Genomic DNA, 19314 nt, shown 5'->3' with positions numbered 1-19314 from the left:
TGTGTTAATGTGCGCAGATAAGAGAAGTGAGGCTGGAAAGGGTTTTTAACCACATTTTCAAGGTTTATATTCATGCTATTGTAAGCCAGTTAGATCAAGGGTGTTTTTAAAGTAAAAAGTGAATAAAATGTGTTTTAAACTGGAGCCTAATTGAGACTTTTTACACATCAATTTGTTTTCACTGTAATGTAAATATGCACATATTTAGGTTGTATAAATGGCCTCATCATGTGAGAATACTTTCCTCAATCTAACGCGATTATCAGGTTTCATTAAAGGAAACACACAGCAGAATCAATGAGGACATTAGCGGCCCATTAACAACATCAACACACATCATTGTTAAACGTCTACTAAACACCTCCAGCCTCCACTAAATGAAGTCCTGTCTGTTCCCGCAGCCTCCACAAGGCCCAGAACTGGCCTTTTGTCAGAGCTTTATGGAATAAAACCACTGATCCGGCGATGTGAATGTGAGCAGCTCGCCTTTCTTAAAAGTCTTTATGGCATATACAACAGGCTCCAAAGTCCACCAAAGTTTTGCTGATAAGGGGAACCAATAAAAGCAGCAGTGCAGCAGTGTAAACACGTCCACCTCGGCCCACAGAGGGCCTGATTCTGTGGATTTACATAAGGCTCCATCAGCCGGCCCACTCATTACCATGTTTTATATCCCCTTGCGCTCAGAAAGCATCATGGCAAAGCAGCTCCATCCTCCCCTCCAACAGGGAAGTGAAGCAGCTTCTCAGAGCAGGTGTCAGCAGCAGTAAACTCCCCACAGCTCTGCACCGGAGACCAGGAAAAGAACTTTATTCTCACTTTTTTTGTTCTACCATTTATTCCCCTCCTTTGTCGTCCGTTTTTTAAATCCTCCCCTGCGCTCCAGCGGGCGCACAGCAGGCCTATGTTGTGTTTTTAATGTTCTCTAAAATGGTATCGAAGCTGACATCCCTGCAGCAGGAGCTGCTCAGCGCCCTGCTGGACTCAGGAGTCACCAAAGACGTGCTGATCCAGGCCCTGGATGATATGGACCCCAGTCCGCCTGGCTTTGGAGTAAAACTGGAGAGTCTGCCGCTGTCTCCCGCTCCGCCTCAGAGCGGCAAGATGAACGGGGCGGACGTGGACTCCAAGCCCGTTTTCCACACGCTCACTAACGGCCACAGCAAGGGCAAGCTGTCCGGGGACGAGGGCTCCGAGGACGGGGACGACTACGACACGCCGCCGATCCTGAAGGAGCTCCAGTCGCTAAACACGGAGGAGGCCGCGGAGCAACGAGCGGAGGTGGAACGCATGTTGGCGTAAGTTCTCCTCACTTTTATCCACTTTAAAAGCTTTTCAAAAAATAGTTCAGATTAAATTAAATCAAAACTGAAACGAGAAAGTGAAAATAGGCGCTCATGTGAGTCTTATTCTGCTTATTTTAGCGCGTAATGCCTGTGCGTAATTGTCAAGTTTGGGACCTTTAAAAACTTTTAAACATTTAAATAGGAAAAACCGGCCAAAACATATTCTTGTGTTTGTTTACAAATTTAAACTAACCCGCCACGGTTTGGTTTTAACATTCTGGTTACTAATTATCCACAAGGATTATTATTTCTTTACCTTTGGAAAATATCAGCTGAACTTAGATCTATTTATTATTAACTATACTCCACCTCTCAACGATAAAAAGCCGGCGACATGGGGCCAAGACGAGGAGAAAGTAAACCAACAAGCTCAACCTTAGCCTATTATTATTATTATTATTATTATTATTATTATTATTATTATTATTATTATTATTATCATCACATTTTCTATTTTAAATTAATTATCCTCCTTTTCCCTCATGTATCAGTGAATTCATCACGGAAAAAATATAATCTCATCCCGAAACCATTTATTTCTAATTACCTCCAATCAAGCCACTGGTCGTGTTTAAACTAATATTTGAGGCTCTATCATCTGCCAACAGCACCAGGGAAATATCAAAACGAACCCACGTGTAGTTAAGTTATTATTAATTTTATTCTATAAATCATCTACTGAAAGATACACAGTGGCGTGTGATTAGAGTGAATGGAGATCTGGTTATTCATTGTCAAAAGTTATAAACTAACATCTCCCACTTAACCCCGCAGACTTACATGCAGGCCTACACATTCTCCAAAACAAACAGACGTGTGTAGATTTGCTCTAATTACTGGTGTCCGTGTGTCTGCTCACATCCGAGGCTCCAGTTTACCTCCGAATAGGTTTTATTGTACAATCTGTTACTGCTGGAGCTGTAAGAAGATGATTCTGCAGGTAAGAACATGCGCGTTTTTAATGCTAAAATGTCTAACTCTAGATAAATGTAATTTAAAGTAAATATGTTTTCAATGAGCTCAGCTTTTCTCTGAATTAATGTGTAATTTTTGAAGCCTAATTAGTGACTTAAACCTCACTTAAAATTCTAATTTATTCATCAACTAAAAAAATAGCTTTGTATAACAAAAATGCATTTTTTCCAATTTAAAATAAGTCAAAAATTCTAAAATATATTGTTTTATAGCACAGTTTCGCATTTTATCCTATGTTAATTTTGAGAGTTTTTCAAAAATTTGTCCCTTTACTGTGATCAGATCTTTTCAGTTGGATTTCACTCTTTGTTTTAATTCACTTTTAAGAACTTTTCTCATTTTATGTAAACTTAATCTTGCTTTTTCCAGGCTGAAATATGGTCCCAAATACTAAGTCCAAGTTTCTCAACCTCCCTGAATCCACTTGAACTAACCTTTGAAAATATTTACAGCCTATTGAATGGGCTGCAATGATAAACGGGGCTGTCTGTGAGGAGACTCGTTATCGTTACAAACCCTTTAGACTCTTGAAAAACAGGGAAACTGCAAGGAAGAGACACTATTAGCAAGGGTGTGTTTGGTGATTTATAGATTTTGTCCAACAAAACAACTTTATCATTACATCTGGAGCATTTCGTCTTGTATTTACACTGATTTACCAGCACAACTTCACCCAGAACACTTTATTTCAGCCATAAAATGCAAGCAAGGGAAGGCTTTTCTGTTTGCTACTTCCTTCTGAACGCTGCAGCGAGGTCAGTGTTGAAATGTTTTCTGCTCCTGTGCTTTATCTGAACCCAGCGAGGATCCGTGGCGTGCTGCCCGCATGATCAAAGGTTACATGCAGCAGCACAACATCCCCCAACGGGAGGTGGTGGACATCACGGGGCTGAACCAGTCTCACCTCTCCCAGCACCTCAACAAAGGCACGCCCATGAAAACGCAGAAGCGAGCGGCCCTCTACACCTGGTATGTCAGGAAACAGCGGGAAATTCTCCGACGTAAGTTAATATTTGAGTTTCTCACAGCTTGACTCTGGCCTGTAATGTGTAGTCGGCAGCGGCATGTTGCTTTATTTAGGTTTCAGACCTGTAGGGATATCAGGTTTCCTCATCTAGAGGATGATGCAGCTACAAGTTTGTCATGATGCACTAACAGTTAAAACGCAACCAAGTTTGAAATCGGCTTTATTCAACATGCCCCTTCATATTTTGCAGAGTTCAACCAGGCAGCACACGGTCCTGCCAGCATTATGACAGATAAAGGCAATCAGGATCCGGCCTTTTTCTTCCCAGAGTTCAACACGTCTGGTCAGGGCATGGGTCAGCCGGGCGACGAGGTGGGCAGCGAACCGTCCTGCAAGAAAATGAGACGCAACCGCTTCAAATGGGGGCCGGCGTCCCAGCAGATCCTGTACCAGGCCTACGACAGGCAGAAGAACCCCAGCAAGGAGGAGAGGGAGGCTTTGGTGGAGGAGTGCAACAGGTAGAGTCACCTCACCTGCAAACCCTGCTGCAAACATGTCCCCCAGAGCAACGTTAACCCCTTTATCTTATCTCCTGCAGGGCCGAGTGTCTGCAGAGAGGCGTCTCCCCCTCCAAAGCTCAGGGCCTCGGCTCCAATCTGGTCACCGAGGTGCGAGTTTACAACTGGTTCGCCAACCGCCGCAAAGAGGAAGCCTTCAGGCAGAAGCTGGCCATGGACGCCATCACGGCGCCGACCCACGGCATCAACCCGCTGCTGTCTCACAGCTCGCCGCATCACCCCCAGACCAGCACCTCGCCTCCCAGTAAGATGCCAGGTGGTGTTGCTTTGCACGCAGGAAAATACGCTAACATCAGAAAGTAGCTCAAAAGGTGCACGGTCTAGCTCTGTTTGGAGAGAAACTGCCATCAGAAACGGGGCAGAGTTGATGTGATCAGAGAGCCGAGAGAAAGAGAGGACAAGTGATCAATGAGCGTGAGTGAGTGACCTGAGCAAATGCCATTGTTATTCTGATCTTTGAAAACACACTGAGAACAATCCACATTGTACCTGCAATCTCCACTCCAAAGTCAGCATGGAGAGGCATGACACAAAGGGCAGCAATCCTGTGACAGGCCAGGGTCAGGCCAGGGTCAGGGAGGGAGGGAGGTGGGAGGTTTGGAAGGGAGGCAGACGATCCGGATCGCCTCCACGTAATGCCATCATTTCCACATTTCCTCCTCCTCCCCGTGCAGGTTGCTAATGAGAGTTGCCAAAACAAGGAGACAGCGACGTGTGATTATTGCTCTGACCATTTCACCCCGACCTGGTGTTTGCATTGAGAGTAATTAGTATTGACCGAGTCTACCTGGCGTATACAACATCACAACAAAGCTGATAGGCCACACAGGGCATCACTCACCCTCCATAAAACTGTGATTTGAGACACTCGCTCGGGGCCCATTGTTGTCCTCTCACGTTCGAACACGGCTTTGAAGGGAAAACAAACTGTTTGCCTTGGCTTGCTCTTTTACCTTTGGATAAACTGGTCCCACTTGTGGATTGTCTATTTGCTTTGGTTTTTAGTGTGTGTTGTTGTTGTTGCTCAGAACACCTGACCAGGCGCTGACCTCAGGTTGCAGAGGGGTCAGGAATAAAGGTTGTGGTGGCAGAAGAGGGAAGAGTTGGTGGAAAGCACCTCGCTCCTTCAGAAAGCCCTCAGCTGGCTGCTTACAAGGTGTCCTGCTAGCATCCTGCTGACAGCATCAGCTGTTTTTCAGTGTCAGCCCCTGACCCGACAATAATATCCCAGCAGGCCGTCTCATTGCGTTGCTAGGGCACGGCCTGTATTATGCATGCTTAATGGACAATTAAAATCCTTTGCTACTACATCTCCCAGGCCTTTGATAAGGAGCTCCTCTGACTTCTACTCTCTATACTTGGCCTTAGCAGGGGGTCCCATTGTCTGTGGTGTATTAGAAGACTGCAGTGACTGTAACCAAGGTTCATTTATCTCCGCTGGGCCTGAAGGAGGACTGGTTTTAAAGCCCCCCCTCCCCTCACCTTTGTGGGTATACATATAGTAGCTGAGGCTGGGCGCAGACTCGGAGCAGCAGGAGCTGTCCACTGGGGTATTGGCTCTTTTCTGGCCAGACAGGACTGATGACCCCTTTTTCGCCTATAGAGAAAGCTAGTAGCCCCCCACCCCACCTCCTCCTCTCTCTCCCCAAACCGCCGCCACACCTTCAGTCATACGATTGAGGTCACTGCAGGGTCATTTCAAAGAAACTCCTCTCACTCGGGGAGTTTTTATTGATTCAGTTTTGCTTCGTTGATCAGTCGGTCACAACTGGATAGACAGCCAAACAGTGTGACATGCAGTTCTGATGGTGACCTTTTTTATACTTACAGGAATGAAACAGATCTCATGGACAGATTACATATTTTGCTAGCAGAGGCCTGCGTTTTCCTGTGAAATATTTACCTGCTGTTCTTCCACTAATAGGGTTTCAAATTTCCCAAAAATATGATGAATATGCTAGCAAATCATACAAATACTGGATTTTGTTAACTTAGAAAAAAGGTTATTTTCAGTGGTGGACAGCAGCTCAGTGTATTTACTCAATTATTGTACTTAAGTGCAGGACTGAGGAATTTTACTTCCAATTTATGGCACTTTATGAATCTATTCAACTATATTTCAGGTCTTTTTGTTTAACTTCACTATGTTTATCTAAAAGCTTTAGTTACTAGTATTTTTTTTGTAAAAAAATCTAAGTATGCTCATATAGTTTTATTGGGCGAAAAATTAAGTTAAAACATCCAGTTATTGCCCCCCAGGAAGCAAATATTAGAGAAAAGTTGAAATAATCTTCAGTTTTTTATTTCACAAGATGAAAGTTTTACATTAAACACAGATCTTAATTTCATCAAATACAAGTCACAGATGAACATTAAAACATTTTGGATTGTCACTTCTTACTTTTTAAAACCATCTCAGTCCAGTCGGGCCTCTTGTCATGTTTCAGGAGACATTTATCTTGTATACGTCTCACATGGCAGAAGTAATACATTTTTTCAGTGAAACACAGATTTTTGAGTCAACAACAGTGAATCCAAATTTGTGTTGCAGATGTTTTTGTTTACTTTTCTTTAAATTGTCCTACGACCCCTCAGATTCATCTTGTGACTCTTTGGAGGGACGCAAACCCTAGGTTGGAAACTTCTAGACTAAACGCTCAAACTGTATATAAGTTACGTCAGCAACAATCTCATAGTGTAAAATAGAATCATTTGTTAGTCATGGAGGTATTTGTCAGTATGACAAGTATTTTTATTTTACTTTTCATTATTGGAACTTGTGCATTTATACTTAAATAGGATTTAGAATGCAGGATTTGCGCTTGTAATCGAGTGTTTGAGGTTCTTGTTTGTTAATTTGGCAGCTGAAACCACCATAAAATTGAATCAGTGCTGAGCCGTGTGGTTCTGCTCATTACCAAACGAGCAGAGTCAGAAGTTCCAGATCAGACACAGCGCTAAAAGGGGGGAAATCCGTGGGTTGAGTTTCTTTCTGCCACCTCAGGCTGGCGTAGCGCCGATGGCCTAACTCTGCACTTTCCACTGCTCTGTCTCCTGGAGAGCCACAAAGAGGAGGCTGGATACGTCCTGCAGAGACCCAGGAGGTCTGTCATATGCAGCGGCACTACAATGAGCAGTGCCTGGGGTTGGGCAGGCAGGCTTTGATATTACATGGCTCACACAGGGAGCTAGAGCCTTTAAACCAGATGAAGATCCTTGCTACCACTCCCCTTCTGAGGTTCTCGCCCTCCCCCTGCTCTCAAAGAGATATTGTACCAACTTCCAAAACCAAATTCTGCTTTTACATAAACTCCAAGACAGGATTGGACAATACATGGAGGTCAACATGATTAGAAAGTCTGCTCTCAGTAACTTTCTAGAAACCTGGTGTCACTGATATTTACTCATGGAAGTCCTCCTGACGTTCCCTGCAGCTAGAATTACTGCTGATCCCAAAGAAACAAAACCGGCCTGAATAGCATCCTTTTCTCCCTCCGACACTTTAAGAGGTTGCCCAGCTCCGAGATAACTGACTTTTTATGAGTCCTCTTCTATTGTGTGGCAATGGGGGTCATGAGTCCAATGGAGTGCTTTATTGTTCTGTGGCAGTGTTTACAAGGCATGGCCGGGTGTTGTGGGGTTGATAGTATGCTGCAGGAGACAATATGAAGTCTGTTGGCTGTACAAAATGGAGGACAGGTACTTTAGAGGAAGAAATATGGCGCTGTGACTTTGTACTATCTGCATTTTAAGTATCTGTATTCAAAGCAATAGCTCAACATTATCAGAAATACGGTTGCTTGAATTATATTTGTCCTCTTGCTGATAGTTAAATGAAAGGATTGGTATCACTTTTATTCTGTCTATTAACCCCCTGAACACCAAGCGAGTTCTGGGTGTTTTTTTTCCTACTTTGTTACATTTTTGCTCACCGTGGGCTCATTTTTCACTGCAATATAAAGTCCTGCACATCTATGGAAACAGCACAACAATGGCTAGAATCTGAGACTCAGAACTTAGAAATGTCTTCTGTGCAGTAATACAAGGCTGTAGTAACATAAGTTAGAAAAAAGACAACAAAAGTCACATTTTTTTGGTTATGTATTTTACAACAATTTTAAAAAGTGCGGAATTGAGACGTCCAACATTTTTTCCAAGTGTCCACAGGTGTTAACATCGGGAATAAAACTGTACAGGCTATAGATATTTTACTATTCACATTTTTAGTTTGTTTCTATACTTGTCTGCAGTTCAACCGAAAAAGTTGAATCACTACAGTTGTGAGAGGAAGCATTGAATTTTTAGTTTTTTACAGAATCCAGTTACTGCAAATGGATAATTTTCAATTGAAATATATAGATTAAAGAAAGGGATTTTGATGAAATGTCGTGATATTGAGGTCAGATTTTGTTTAATTTCCTGATGGAACCATATGGAGAATATGAATAGTACAACAACTGTTGAAAGTTAGAAAATCTGCTGATTCTTTTTGTATTTACAATTTCTACCTCTGCTGAATGGTGCCATTATGGTGATTTTTTAGCAGGTCTTGGTGTTCAGAGGGTTGTATGGGAAGCAAGAGCCTAAAGAAAGCTAAGCTTTGTCTTAACAATACAACAAACAATAGCTTAGAGTGTAAAGACTGTGCAAAATCCATCTACTATCTGACAAATTATTGTTTGATCTGCACAAAAACAAATTAGTCAGTTCTGAAGGTGCCAGACAGAGCCAGACGAACTACTTCCCAGCAATTTGTCAAAATGTCAAACTTTATCTCGATGTGCAACCTATTATTCAGGCTATTATGATTATAAGTAGGATGTTTTTTTCTGGATTTCCCCAATGACACCTCTTTATTGAAAGCAAACTTATCATTCAGACCCTGCTCCAGTTTACAGCAGCATCAAGAGCTCAGTGTTTCCCCCTCCTCTCCTCATTTGTCACCTTCAGTATCAGCGCCTCTCCCTCTTTTATCTCAACACGGCTGTATATCAATACTTCCTCTCATGTCAGAGCGACTTGTGCAGACCGTTCAGGCTTTCACACTCAGGTCAGGGACGGAGGGAAGATGGGAGATCTGAGTGCAAACAGAGTCTGTCTCAACGCCGTCACTGCGGGAGGGACGCTCTCAGTGTCCGAGCGAGGCTGAGACCACAGGATAAGAATGTGTTTGACATTGCTTGTAGTTGTGTAATGTTTACTCTGGTGATATCAGAGGAGGCCTGCATCAGCAAACAGGCATTTGATTGTCGGTTGTGTGTGTGGGGGGTGAAGCATTCCTTTGGGCCTCCGGTGAAACACAAGAAGTTGTCTAGACATGGGATTTTAGTGATGGCACTACCTGTCGATTCATTGCTGCACTTAATCATTGAAAATATGGTGAAATGTGGCTCCAGTGTGACTTTAGGTGGGATTTTGAGGAAATATCGACACATTTTACCTCCACTCTGACCGCTTGAGTTACTAGTCCTAGTTCTCAAAAAGACTCGTTCCTCTCCCAATCATCATCTCACAATAATTCAACATTATCCACTGCTTTGGGAGCTGCAAGACTAAACAACTGAACTATATGAAGTTGAAAAAAAAAACTATTAAAGGGAACATTCTTGTGCAGAATAACAAATGTTATTGTCCAAAAGTTACACATTTTGCTGATGACGCTGTGCTTTCACTTAAACTACCTAATATATAAACTACCTGACTCTGTATAAAATTTTGAAAAATCAGGAAAAGGGAACTTTTTTGTGCATAATGGCTACTGTTACTGTCCACATTCTGCTGATGACACTGTGCTTTCACTTTGGTTTATATTTGAAGGACTTTTACTAACTGTAACTGTAACTGATTATTTTTACATTGTTGTTAGGGATCTGAGTGACCCTTCAAAGTGACGTAATTAGGAACATCATCAGTAGCGTTTGTGTGCTGATCAGAGAGTCTGATGGGAGTTTTGCCGTTGTGAGTGCGTGTACACAGTGAATGGCCTTGGCTGAGCTTTGGCAGATAGCAGCGGTGGACGGGTCAGTGTGTTTGTTTGCTTTGTCCTCTGCTGTCTGAGTCAAAGAGCAGGTGAGTGTTGTTGGTTGGTTGGTTGGTGGCGCTGCTCAGCTCAGAGTGAGGCCTGGGCTGCTATCTCTCTGCCCTATATACCTCAGTAACCTCTCTGGTTCTCTTTCTCCCTCAGTGCGTTACAGCCAAGGCCCCAGCGAGGTCACTTCCTCCTCCACCATCAGCCACCACAGCAGCAACGCGATGGCGACCAGCCAGTCGGTGCTGCAACAGGTGTCTCCAGGTGGATTGGACCACAGCCACAGTCTGCTGTCACCCGACACCAAGATGGTGAGTGGACACACCTGGGCCCTCATGGCCTCAGATTAGATAAGACGAGGTTTAGCATAAACGTACAAAGCAGGTTCCTGAACCTCCTCTCCCATGAACCCACTGGCAGGAGCCAACAATTAGCACATTGTGCTGCTGTGTTTGGAAGGTGGAGCCGCGGTGGCAGGCCACGGCTGGACCTACAGGCAGCCTTCACCAAAGTGCACTGGGCATGTTCACTGCTCAGCCAATAAACCCGACAAAGAAACATTCTGTTCTTATTGATTAAATGACTCGCAAAGAGGAGCCGAAGGTGGAGCCCTGCTTGTTCAGCCAGAGAAATGACGCCAACATTTGATTATGCCCGATTCTTTTTTTTTTCTCTGCTTCTACTTCTCCCCTCTGCCCTAGTCCAATATTTGATTAGTGACCAGGAAACTTGTGCATAGCATCTGAGTTGTGGTGTAAGAGTACTTTGATATATGATGTATAAACTACTGTCAAAATACAGCTTTCTTTAAGCATTCAGCATAATGTTAAACAGTTTATGCTGTTTGGAAACTCCAAAACCAACCCTGTCGGTTCACTTCTGCCTTTTGGAGCAGCATTATGAGTGCACTGTGCAGCCAGTCATAGCAGCTAGTTTTTTATCTGCAGATGTGAGTCTGGTGAGGCAGCTGGCCTAAGTCAAATAGCCACAGCCCCACTGAGGGGGAGGATCCGGGTTCACGTTACTGTATAATCACTGTCACAAACCAAAATGCAGGTACAGACATCCATAAATGTACAACCCAACTCAAGCCCAACTTTTTCTGTGACATCTTGGTGCTTTCTTTTTTCTTTGCATTTCTTTTCTTATCAGTGTTTGCTTGTGTGCTCGGTATGAGTGCAGTTACACAAGAGTGGTGTTGTACAAAAGAATATGAACTGAGTCAACATTTATGTCTGTCGTTTGTTTAGCAGCCAACATCTGTTTCACTTTGAACGTGAATTCACCAAGCTCTCATAACTCTGAGTGTTGTAGTCGGCTGAAAACAAATAAGTCAGCAATAAAACTGTAACTTTATTTCCCAGATTTCAGGTTCAGGCGGAGGACTTCCTCCAGTTAGCACGCTGACAAACATCCACAGTTCCCATCACAGCCACCAGCAGACACAGAACCTCATCATGCCTCTTTCCGGAGTCATGGCCATCGCACAGAGTGAGTCCAGCGTCCCTCCACACCACCAAATATCTCCTTTTGCTCCACCGTGACGTGACACTGATGTCTGACTGCGTCCCTCCAGGTTTAAACACATCACAGTCTCAGACGGTGCCGGTGATCAACAGCGTGGCTGGCAGCCTCGCAGCGCTGCAGCCGGTGCAGTTTTCCCAGCAGCTCCACAGTCCTCACCAGCAGAGCCTGATGCAGCAGTCGCCGAGCCACATGAGCCAGCAGCCGTTCATGGCGACGGTCACACACTCGCACAGTCAGTAACACTTTTCTACTGTCTGTATCTTCTGTTGAAACAAAAAACAGCCCATTTTTCTTCTATGACCTATCTTTGCCACCATGTAACACGTTTGCGTGAAGCCTGACTAGCAGCTAGTTTTGCCACACTTTCAAACAAACAACAAGCAGCTTCCTTGCATTGTTTCCCCCCTAAAACTGCTTGTACTTGGGGTGCATCCCTATACTTTAGAATTGTGGTAGTACCCAATGTTGCCTCGTTTTTGTCAGGTGAACTGACCAATAAGAGCCGACTGGACTTTTCAAGAGACCTTAAAGAGACTAAAACAGACAGAGAAAGTGTGAAAAATCCTGCAATAATAGACAAAATATGAAAATATGTGTGTTTTTTAACATGAAATCATGTAAACATATTCTGGTAGAACCCAAAGATAAACAGTAAACCTGTAAATGTGCACAATATGGGCACTTCAAATTGCTTAATTTGAATTATTTTTAGAGGCCAAATAGGTAAAGATTGTCGGCTATGTCACAGGAACAAGTTAAGGAATAGAAAACCAAGCTTTGTGTAGAAGAAACAGTATTTTATTCTCTTTGAAACCCCTAGCATGGAGCTGACCCATCAATGTCAGTGCAAGGGTAAACTCTAATATGTTACATAAAAAAAACAAAAAGCTGCTTGAACAACAACATGTCTACCCTAGTGTTATCTTTTAATTACGATTTTCTTTCCCAGAATTCGGGTTGAGAGGTTCCCGCACTTTCTACAAATATTAGAAGCAGAAAGTGAAAGCTGCACTTGCCAATATTAACTTTTCTTCCTCAGTATTTTTAGAAGAAGATTCTTGAGATCACATTCTGCTGTAGGCAGTGAAATTCAATATTCGACACTGTTATTTTCATTCAGTGAAGTTGCAGAAATGTAATAATCTGTCGTTTTCCGTTTTGCAGTGTATTCTCACAAGCAAGAGCCTCCACAATATTCCCACCCGTCACGTTTCCCCTCAGCCATGGTGGTCACGGATGCCAACAGCATCAGCACACTCAGCTCCATGTCCTCCAGCAAGACAGTGAGTTTTAAACCAACCTCAGTGCACATCTCAGCCACACCTTCTGACCTCTGTCTGCCAGCTGTTTTAGATTTTAGCTCATAAAATTGGGTATTTGCATGAGAATCAGCATTAAATTTGTGATGTTATTGCAGTCTTTGTGCTGTAATGCTGCTGCGGTTGCTTGTTTCAGTAGCATTTCCCACTGATACACAAAAATCATCCTCACACCTTCACCTTATTCTGAGAATAGCAGCACAATCAAAGCACACACTTACAGCAGGAAGTAGATCACGGCAGGGAGAAGTGTGTGTGTGTGTTATGATTGTGTCCTGACTTGTGTAATTCCTGTCACATTAGGACGCTCCTGTAAACAAGATGGTGCAACTTGGGGGTCTCTCCTGGGTAAATACAACTTTATCAGTTCAGTCACGTAGCTTGAATGAGTGAAATCACTAAAAGTCACACACAAATCTAATCTTTAACTCATTTTAGTCGTGCATGCTGATCTTTTTGCTCTGTTTTTGGGGGCTGCTGCTGATGGTTTAATTCGCCCAGACGGATGTATGGATAGGACACTCCTCCGAATTCCTATTTCCTCTTAAAGTAATCAATCACATGCTCCCTCATCCTGAACGCCTCTTGATTAATCTCTTCACTTTCCTCTCCCTGGTGAGAGTTAGCTCTACGATCAGGAAATGAGACTTGTTAATCAAAGTTCTTCGACCATCGTGTGCCACTGCGTTTCCTCCAGTGAGGCTGCAGATGAGATGAGCTGGATGGACGGGGGGTGGAGTTTTGTGGTTTTTTTTTTTTTTTTTTTTTTTTTTTTAGTAATTACAACTCTTCCTCTTTCCTACTTCTCCCTGCTCTCAGTGATCGCTCTAGCCTGAAATGTTGTCCACGGTGCTTTCACACGCTCAATTTCCCACGCTGAGGCAGAGTGCTCGTACCGTGAGCTGCTACTGCTGGACTCATGGTCTGCTGGATGATAGCTGAGAGTGTTGTGTATCTTATATGAAGAAAAATAACACAAAACTCTCAATTTCAGTGTTTATCTGCCACCTAAAGCCCCTTAAAACAACTAAATTATTTGTTTAAAATCTGTACCCAGTAGTGGAAATACTCACATCCTTTTCTTTGCTAAAAACACCAAAATGGCATTGTAAAAATATTTAATTACAAGTGATCTTCTATGTAAAAATCTATTAAATTTAGTTAGAAAATTGAACCTTCACATATTTAGATTTTTAATTGGATGCATCTGCCTCATAATAGTTTGTGTTGGGTCATTTTTATTGAACTAAAATCACATAAATTCGCTTTAATAAATATTTAAGAATCTTTGAGCGATTTTTATTTTCATGTTTTGAATCGCAGAATACACTCTTATTTCCATTTGTCTCTGAAATACTCCAGATAGTAAATTTAAATAAAAAATAATACCAAGGAAAACTCTAACAAATGGATACAGATATACTTTCAATTTACAGATTTAAAAAAGTAGACTTTATTTATGGTGACAAATCATTAGTCAAAAAAGCTAAGAATCACAGATTTCACTTAATTTGTAAAAATGCACTCTAAGGCGGCAAACTAGGATTGTTTTCAATTAGTTACTGTAATATGTGACTACATCAAATCTCTTGTCTGAAACACTAACATATTACACTTAATTTATAAAAAGGCACTGAATTTTTGTATTTGAGAGCTTGGAATTTTATTATTTCTATGATTTTGTGTCAGAAAAATGACTGATCATGAAAATAATTGCAGAGTAATGTTGCATGAGTCTATTAATTGACTAATAGTTGCAGCTCTATAAGCATATCTTTTGTTTTCTCGTAAAATGTTAACTGCTGTCAAATAAATGAAAGCAACACTTGGACATTTCTAAACTATATTGAAGTACAGTACTTGAGTAAATGCACTAGATAACGTTCCACTGCTGGACACAACATCAGCCTTTAGCATTTCACAAACGCTTTTATTTAGAGAGCAATTAGCTCAAAAGCTCTCCCAGGTATTTTCTTATCAGGATGTTATTTGGACGGTGCAGCCTCGTTCTAATGACGCGACCAGCGTGCTCAGGCTTTATAACACTCGCTGTTTACCCAGAACCGTCCATTATACCCGAGTCTGTTTAAGACTCACCTCTGCTCAGAGCCGCCGTCTAATGGCTCAGGTCTCTGCTGTGGGTCACCTTTATCAGGTGAGGCTGTTTGCTGGCCGCAGGGTCACGCCGGGGTCGGCTGACTCCACCCCTGGACAGGCAGGGGAAAAATAAATTCCACAAACAATCTAAAAAGAGGAGAGCATTTCAATGGGAAACAGGTCTTTTCAGCGTCAGGAGAAGAGGGATGAGGAATGTATTTGGTCAGGTGTGGCACATGAAGGTGGAAGGAGGGCTGGGAGAAGTATTCAGATCAGTTACTGAAGTCAAAGGAGAGAAACTGCACTCTTCAGGTTCACAGTTTTACTGGAGAATAGAAATATTAACAGTAAAATGGATTTTTCAAAGTTAGTATTGACATTTTTGGAAGAACATTATATTAAAGGAGCTGGTTATATTGAATAAGCTACAAAAGCCCACTACCTGTCCAGCACCAAATAAATGCAGGGAGTCAATGCCCAGACCCTCACTACATGTCATCCACCTTTCCCCACATTTCCTGCCTCTGTCTGCTGTAACTGTCTAGGAAAAGTGAAAATACAAAAGAATAAGCTCCTGAACATAGCAGCAGAGCCAAATATTTCCTTTAGCGGCTGGTGGACGCTAAAAACTGAGCTAACAGCTGGATTTATAAATAGTCTAGTTAGTTTGCTAACATATAAAAAGGTCCTGATATGTCAGTGTTGTTGTACAACTTGTTTCCTCATGTGGCCAAAAAAAAAACCACATTTTAAAACATCAGCTATTGCGTGTTTAAGACATCAGATAGACTCCTGCACACTGTTCGAAATGTAAAAATACATTTATTAATTAAGTTTTCATGGTTTGGTCCAAAGAGAAGCCATCTTAAATAGGAAATGGCTGCAATTAATCAACATTCTCCATGTACTAAAGAAAGCTGCTGTGAATTACAAAACGTCATTCAACAACATAAAGAATTGGAATCCTGAATATATCCCATAATTGTTTACAAAAAATAGGTAATGCACTAGGATCTAAATGCTTGAAGTTCTCAAAATGTCTAATGTCTCAAAAAGAAACATGGATTTCCAGGTTGCATATGTAGATAAACCTGCATTTGCAATGAAGAAATGACACTTAAATGCACAAATTAAGGAGATAACATTTAACATAGCAAAGGGGATGCCAATACTAAATCACCTCAGTAATAAATCTGCTCAAGAACAATATATATGAAGCCTCCAGAATCCATACTGCTGTAATGTTTAAATATATAAATTAACACAATCTCAGACTTTCTAACTGGAGAAGTAACACCAGCAGCTAAATGTTTAGTAAAAAGATCAGCATGCAGATAAAAATATACCAAATTCATATATGCTGCCTCACCCTGCCTCATATAGCATAAGGTTTGCTGCAGTTCTACTCTTCAAACATTGCCTCTGAATGATTTCTTCTTATTTCTCACACTGAATATTTCCTGTATATAAAAACATATGGAAATTTCCAACATACCTGTTTCATAAAGCAGATGTGCAAAGAGTTGCTTTGTCTTAACTTCAGGCTTACGGTATTGTAAGTAGTCATTCATTTAAATAGATTCATGTATTTTTACCACATATATAATAGCTGTGTAAAATTTCCACATTCAGAGGAATCTGTGCAATATCTAGTTTTTCTGTCTATATAAAAATCTGCAATGTGAACAGCACTTACGTATATTTATGGTTTCTTTTTATTGATTTTTTACTAATATCTTTACGTTTTTGCGCTATCCCCTTTGCTGCTGTAGCAAATATCCCCACTGTGGGATTAATGAGGGATTATCTTAACTTTTCCTTATTAATTGCACTCTAACGTTGTAGTTGGTCACAGTGGAGCTAATTGTGCTTGAAAACTCTGCTTGTAATGATTCATATTTCAGAAATTAACACATTTTGCTCTTGCATCTGTAAAATAACAAGTGGAGAACAGTATTTTGCACTGAAAACACAGTTGAATAGTTGTATGAGAGAGTATAAAGTTTCATGTTTTTATCCTATTAACATACCAAAATATTCTGAACACTTTTAAATATGATGCAGTCCAGTGCACCACTATCACCTTTTATAAACTCAATAATATATATAAAATAATCCTGTCATGTTTCTGACAACAAGAAGAAAAACTGATAATGTAGAAGCTTCGTAAAAGTATAATTTATGGCAGAGCTGTTACATCAGGTAGCCCAGGTGTCCCTGTTAAAGCTCTGTATATTATATATATTGTATATATTTATATATGTGTGTGTGTGTGTGTGTGTGTGTGTGTGTGTGTGTGTGTGTGTGTGTGTCACAGGACAGATTGTTTTTATTGTTTTGTGCAACGCAGACCTACTTTGTCTGACTTTTCCTTCTTTCTCCTCCTCAGTGTCCTCTTCAAGCTTGGTGAGAGCATCCACCTGACTTCCTCGGTGCCCGGCAACCCGAGCACATTTTTCCACCCTCTCACCGCGGTAACCATGACAACTCTTAATAACTCGCAACGGCGTGCTGGATGATGAGTCAGTCAACAAACACAGAGGAGTGACGACAGTCGGTGAGCAAGGCGGGGAAAAGAGAAAATGGGGACAGACCTGAAAGTGAGGAGCCTGGATCGGACCCCCCTCTGTGGCACACAAATGATCAACAAGGATGTATGATTTTAACACAATCTTTGAGGACAGTATTCAGTCTTTCACGCCCCCTTTTTTCGGTACAGTCATCCTCTGTTGTGACATTACAAAGGAACAAAAACCAAGCACCAAAACCTGCTCATGTGGACCTGAACTGAAGGCTCAGGGACGATTTAAACTGTGGCGGAAACATGAAACAGTGGCCTGCAGCTGTGGAGGCTGAAGGGACGCCTGGGCTGAAAGTGTCGCGTTTGCACGTGAGCAGACCGTGTGACAATCACAATAACCTTTATTGATCTTGTGCATGCATTTTGACATTCTTACTGGGCTTTAAAAGGAGTCTTCCATGTTATGTTCTTTCACTCTCAGTTTACTGTACTAGCAGAAGAGCGAATGATGAATGCCCGCTGGTTTGTGAGTTGTTCAATGTGTATACTGTGATTGAAAAGACTTTTGACAATCTTGAAAGGACTATGCAATGTTTCGTATAACTGGATTCTGCACAAAACTCCACACACATGAGGCTGAAAATGAATTTGCGCTATCAGTGCTATTATATTCTGTTGATAGAGCTGCCTGTAAATGTAAGTTTTGACTGCAGCTGCGTGTCTCACAAGCTGCCATATCTTAAAAACCTGATGTCACCTTATTCATCAGTTGTTTGCACACAGCTTCAGGTGAAATTTCAGGAATGGGACGCTCCCACGTCCTGCCACAATGTGAAATAAAGCAAATATTATTCATAAAAACTCCTCATCGTCACAAAATCAAGGCACAGGATTCCCCTCTGCTGGGTAGAATGAAAATATTCAGAGTATTCAGAGACAAAACAGACATGAAAGAGGCCGATGTTGTGACAGCAGGACTCTAATCATACAGGAATCCAGAAAAGGCTGAGAAACGTCGAGGAGAGAAGCAGCTGCTGTGGACGCCCACGCTGACAGTATTAAGGTGTGACCAAAGTTTAGCATCAACTCTAAGGTTTTTCCTTCTCGATAACCACCAAAAAGGCAACAGAAAGGCCCGTAGTGAGTAAGTATGGCAGATCCAGTCTCCTGTTCAATATTAGGTCATTACATTGTTATTATTATGTCTTTGGTTTGTGACTGTTATAGGCATATCTACTGCCATCTGATCAGAGGGCACTCATACTTGTGTGAAAGGACATGATTTTTTTTCTCCTCCTAATGTATTATTTTTGTATAAAATTGAAATCAATCATAAATCATTATTTATACTTTCTGAAGAAATATTGGTATTTGAAGTAAAATGCTTTTTTTTTTCCCAAAATGAAAATGTGTTTGTCATTATTTTGTATGTGATTTGTCTAGTAGATAGAGCTCATCTGAATCATTTACCTTACAGTTGGGATGCTTAATGACAAATTTATCATTTTTACTCATGTTTTAAATCCTCTTTTATATATTTGTAATAATAATAATAACAACAACAACAACAACAACAACAACAACAACAACAACAACAATAATAATAATTTATATAGCACCTTTGAAAAACAGAGTTTACAAAGTGCAAAAGAAGAACAGAAGGACACTCAGGAAGAAGACCGAATAACAAAAGGGCATGAATAATGAAAACAAATTCAAATAATTATGATCCTAATATGACGAGATGAAACGTTAAGTCAAGATGTTTTTTAATCATTTATGTAAAAAGCAAAACCTCTAAGATATATGTAGAGTAGTAAACACTACAGTATTTACACCTGAGTGCATTAAGAGTTTAAAGTACTACAAAACATAAACCTAACAGATGTTCTGTAGAACTTAAAGGAGGTTCAATGTCTGTTTATAACCTCGACTAAGATGTTTCGATACTGCACT

At 41.4% G+C, this 19314-nt stretch overlaps 1 protein-coding gene across 3 annotated transcripts; it reads left to right on the top strand.

Annotated features, from left to right (window-relative positions):
* Nucleotides 1–607: 607 nt before the first annotated feature.
* On the top strand, nt 608–18707 carry hnf1ba (HNF1 homeobox Ba). 3 transcript variants are annotated; one of them, XM_035949295.2, is made up of 10 exons: nt 608–1298; nt 3123–3322; nt 3617–3806; nt 3887–4122; nt 10051–10205; nt 11259–11385; nt 11471–11653; nt 12586–12704; nt 13044–13088; nt 17227–18707. In XM_035949295.2, the coding sequence occupies exons 1-10, from the start codon at nt 919–921 to the stop codon at nt 17245–17247; spliced, it is 1656 nt and encodes a 551-aa protein (XP_035805188.1). In that variant the 5' UTR covers nt 608–918; the 3' UTR covers nt 17248–18707. The 3 variants fall into 3 exon arrangements, with proteins under 3 accessions (XP_035805188.1, XP_035805187.1, XP_023128456.1); XM_035949294.2 differs by having other exon boundaries at nt 609–1298; nt 3539–3806; XM_023272688.3 differs by having other exon boundaries at nt 612–1298; nt 3539–3806; nt 3887–4110.
* The last annotated feature ends 607 nt before the right edge of the window (nt 18708–19314 follow it).

The sequence above is a fragment of the Amphiprion ocellaris genome, chromosome 7 (genome assembly GCF_022539595.1).
Source record: "Amphiprion ocellaris isolate individual 3 ecotype Okinawa chromosome 7, ASM2253959v1, whole genome shotgun sequence".
Taxonomy (NCBI): Eukaryota; Metazoa; Chordata; class Actinopteri; family Pomacentridae; genus Amphiprion; species Amphiprion ocellaris.
The sequence above is the reverse complement of the archived record's forward strand: the minus strand, read 5'-3'. Positions and strand labels throughout refer to the sequence as shown.

Excerpts from the sequence above, each read along its gene's own strand:
- hnf1ba (XM_035949294.2), top strand. The coding sequence starts at position 919 with ATGTTCTCTAAAATGGTATCGAAGCTGACATCCCTGCAGCAGGAGCTG. Across the intron at positions 11,386-11,470 it reads AGTCATGGCCATCGCACAGA|GTTTAAACACATCACAGTCT; the intron begins GTGAGTCCAGCG and ends GCGTCCCTCCAG. Across the intron at positions 13,089-17,226 it reads AACTTGGGGGTCTCTCCTGG|TGTCCTCTTCAAGCTTGGTG; the intron begins GTAAATACAACT and ends TCTCCTCCTCAG.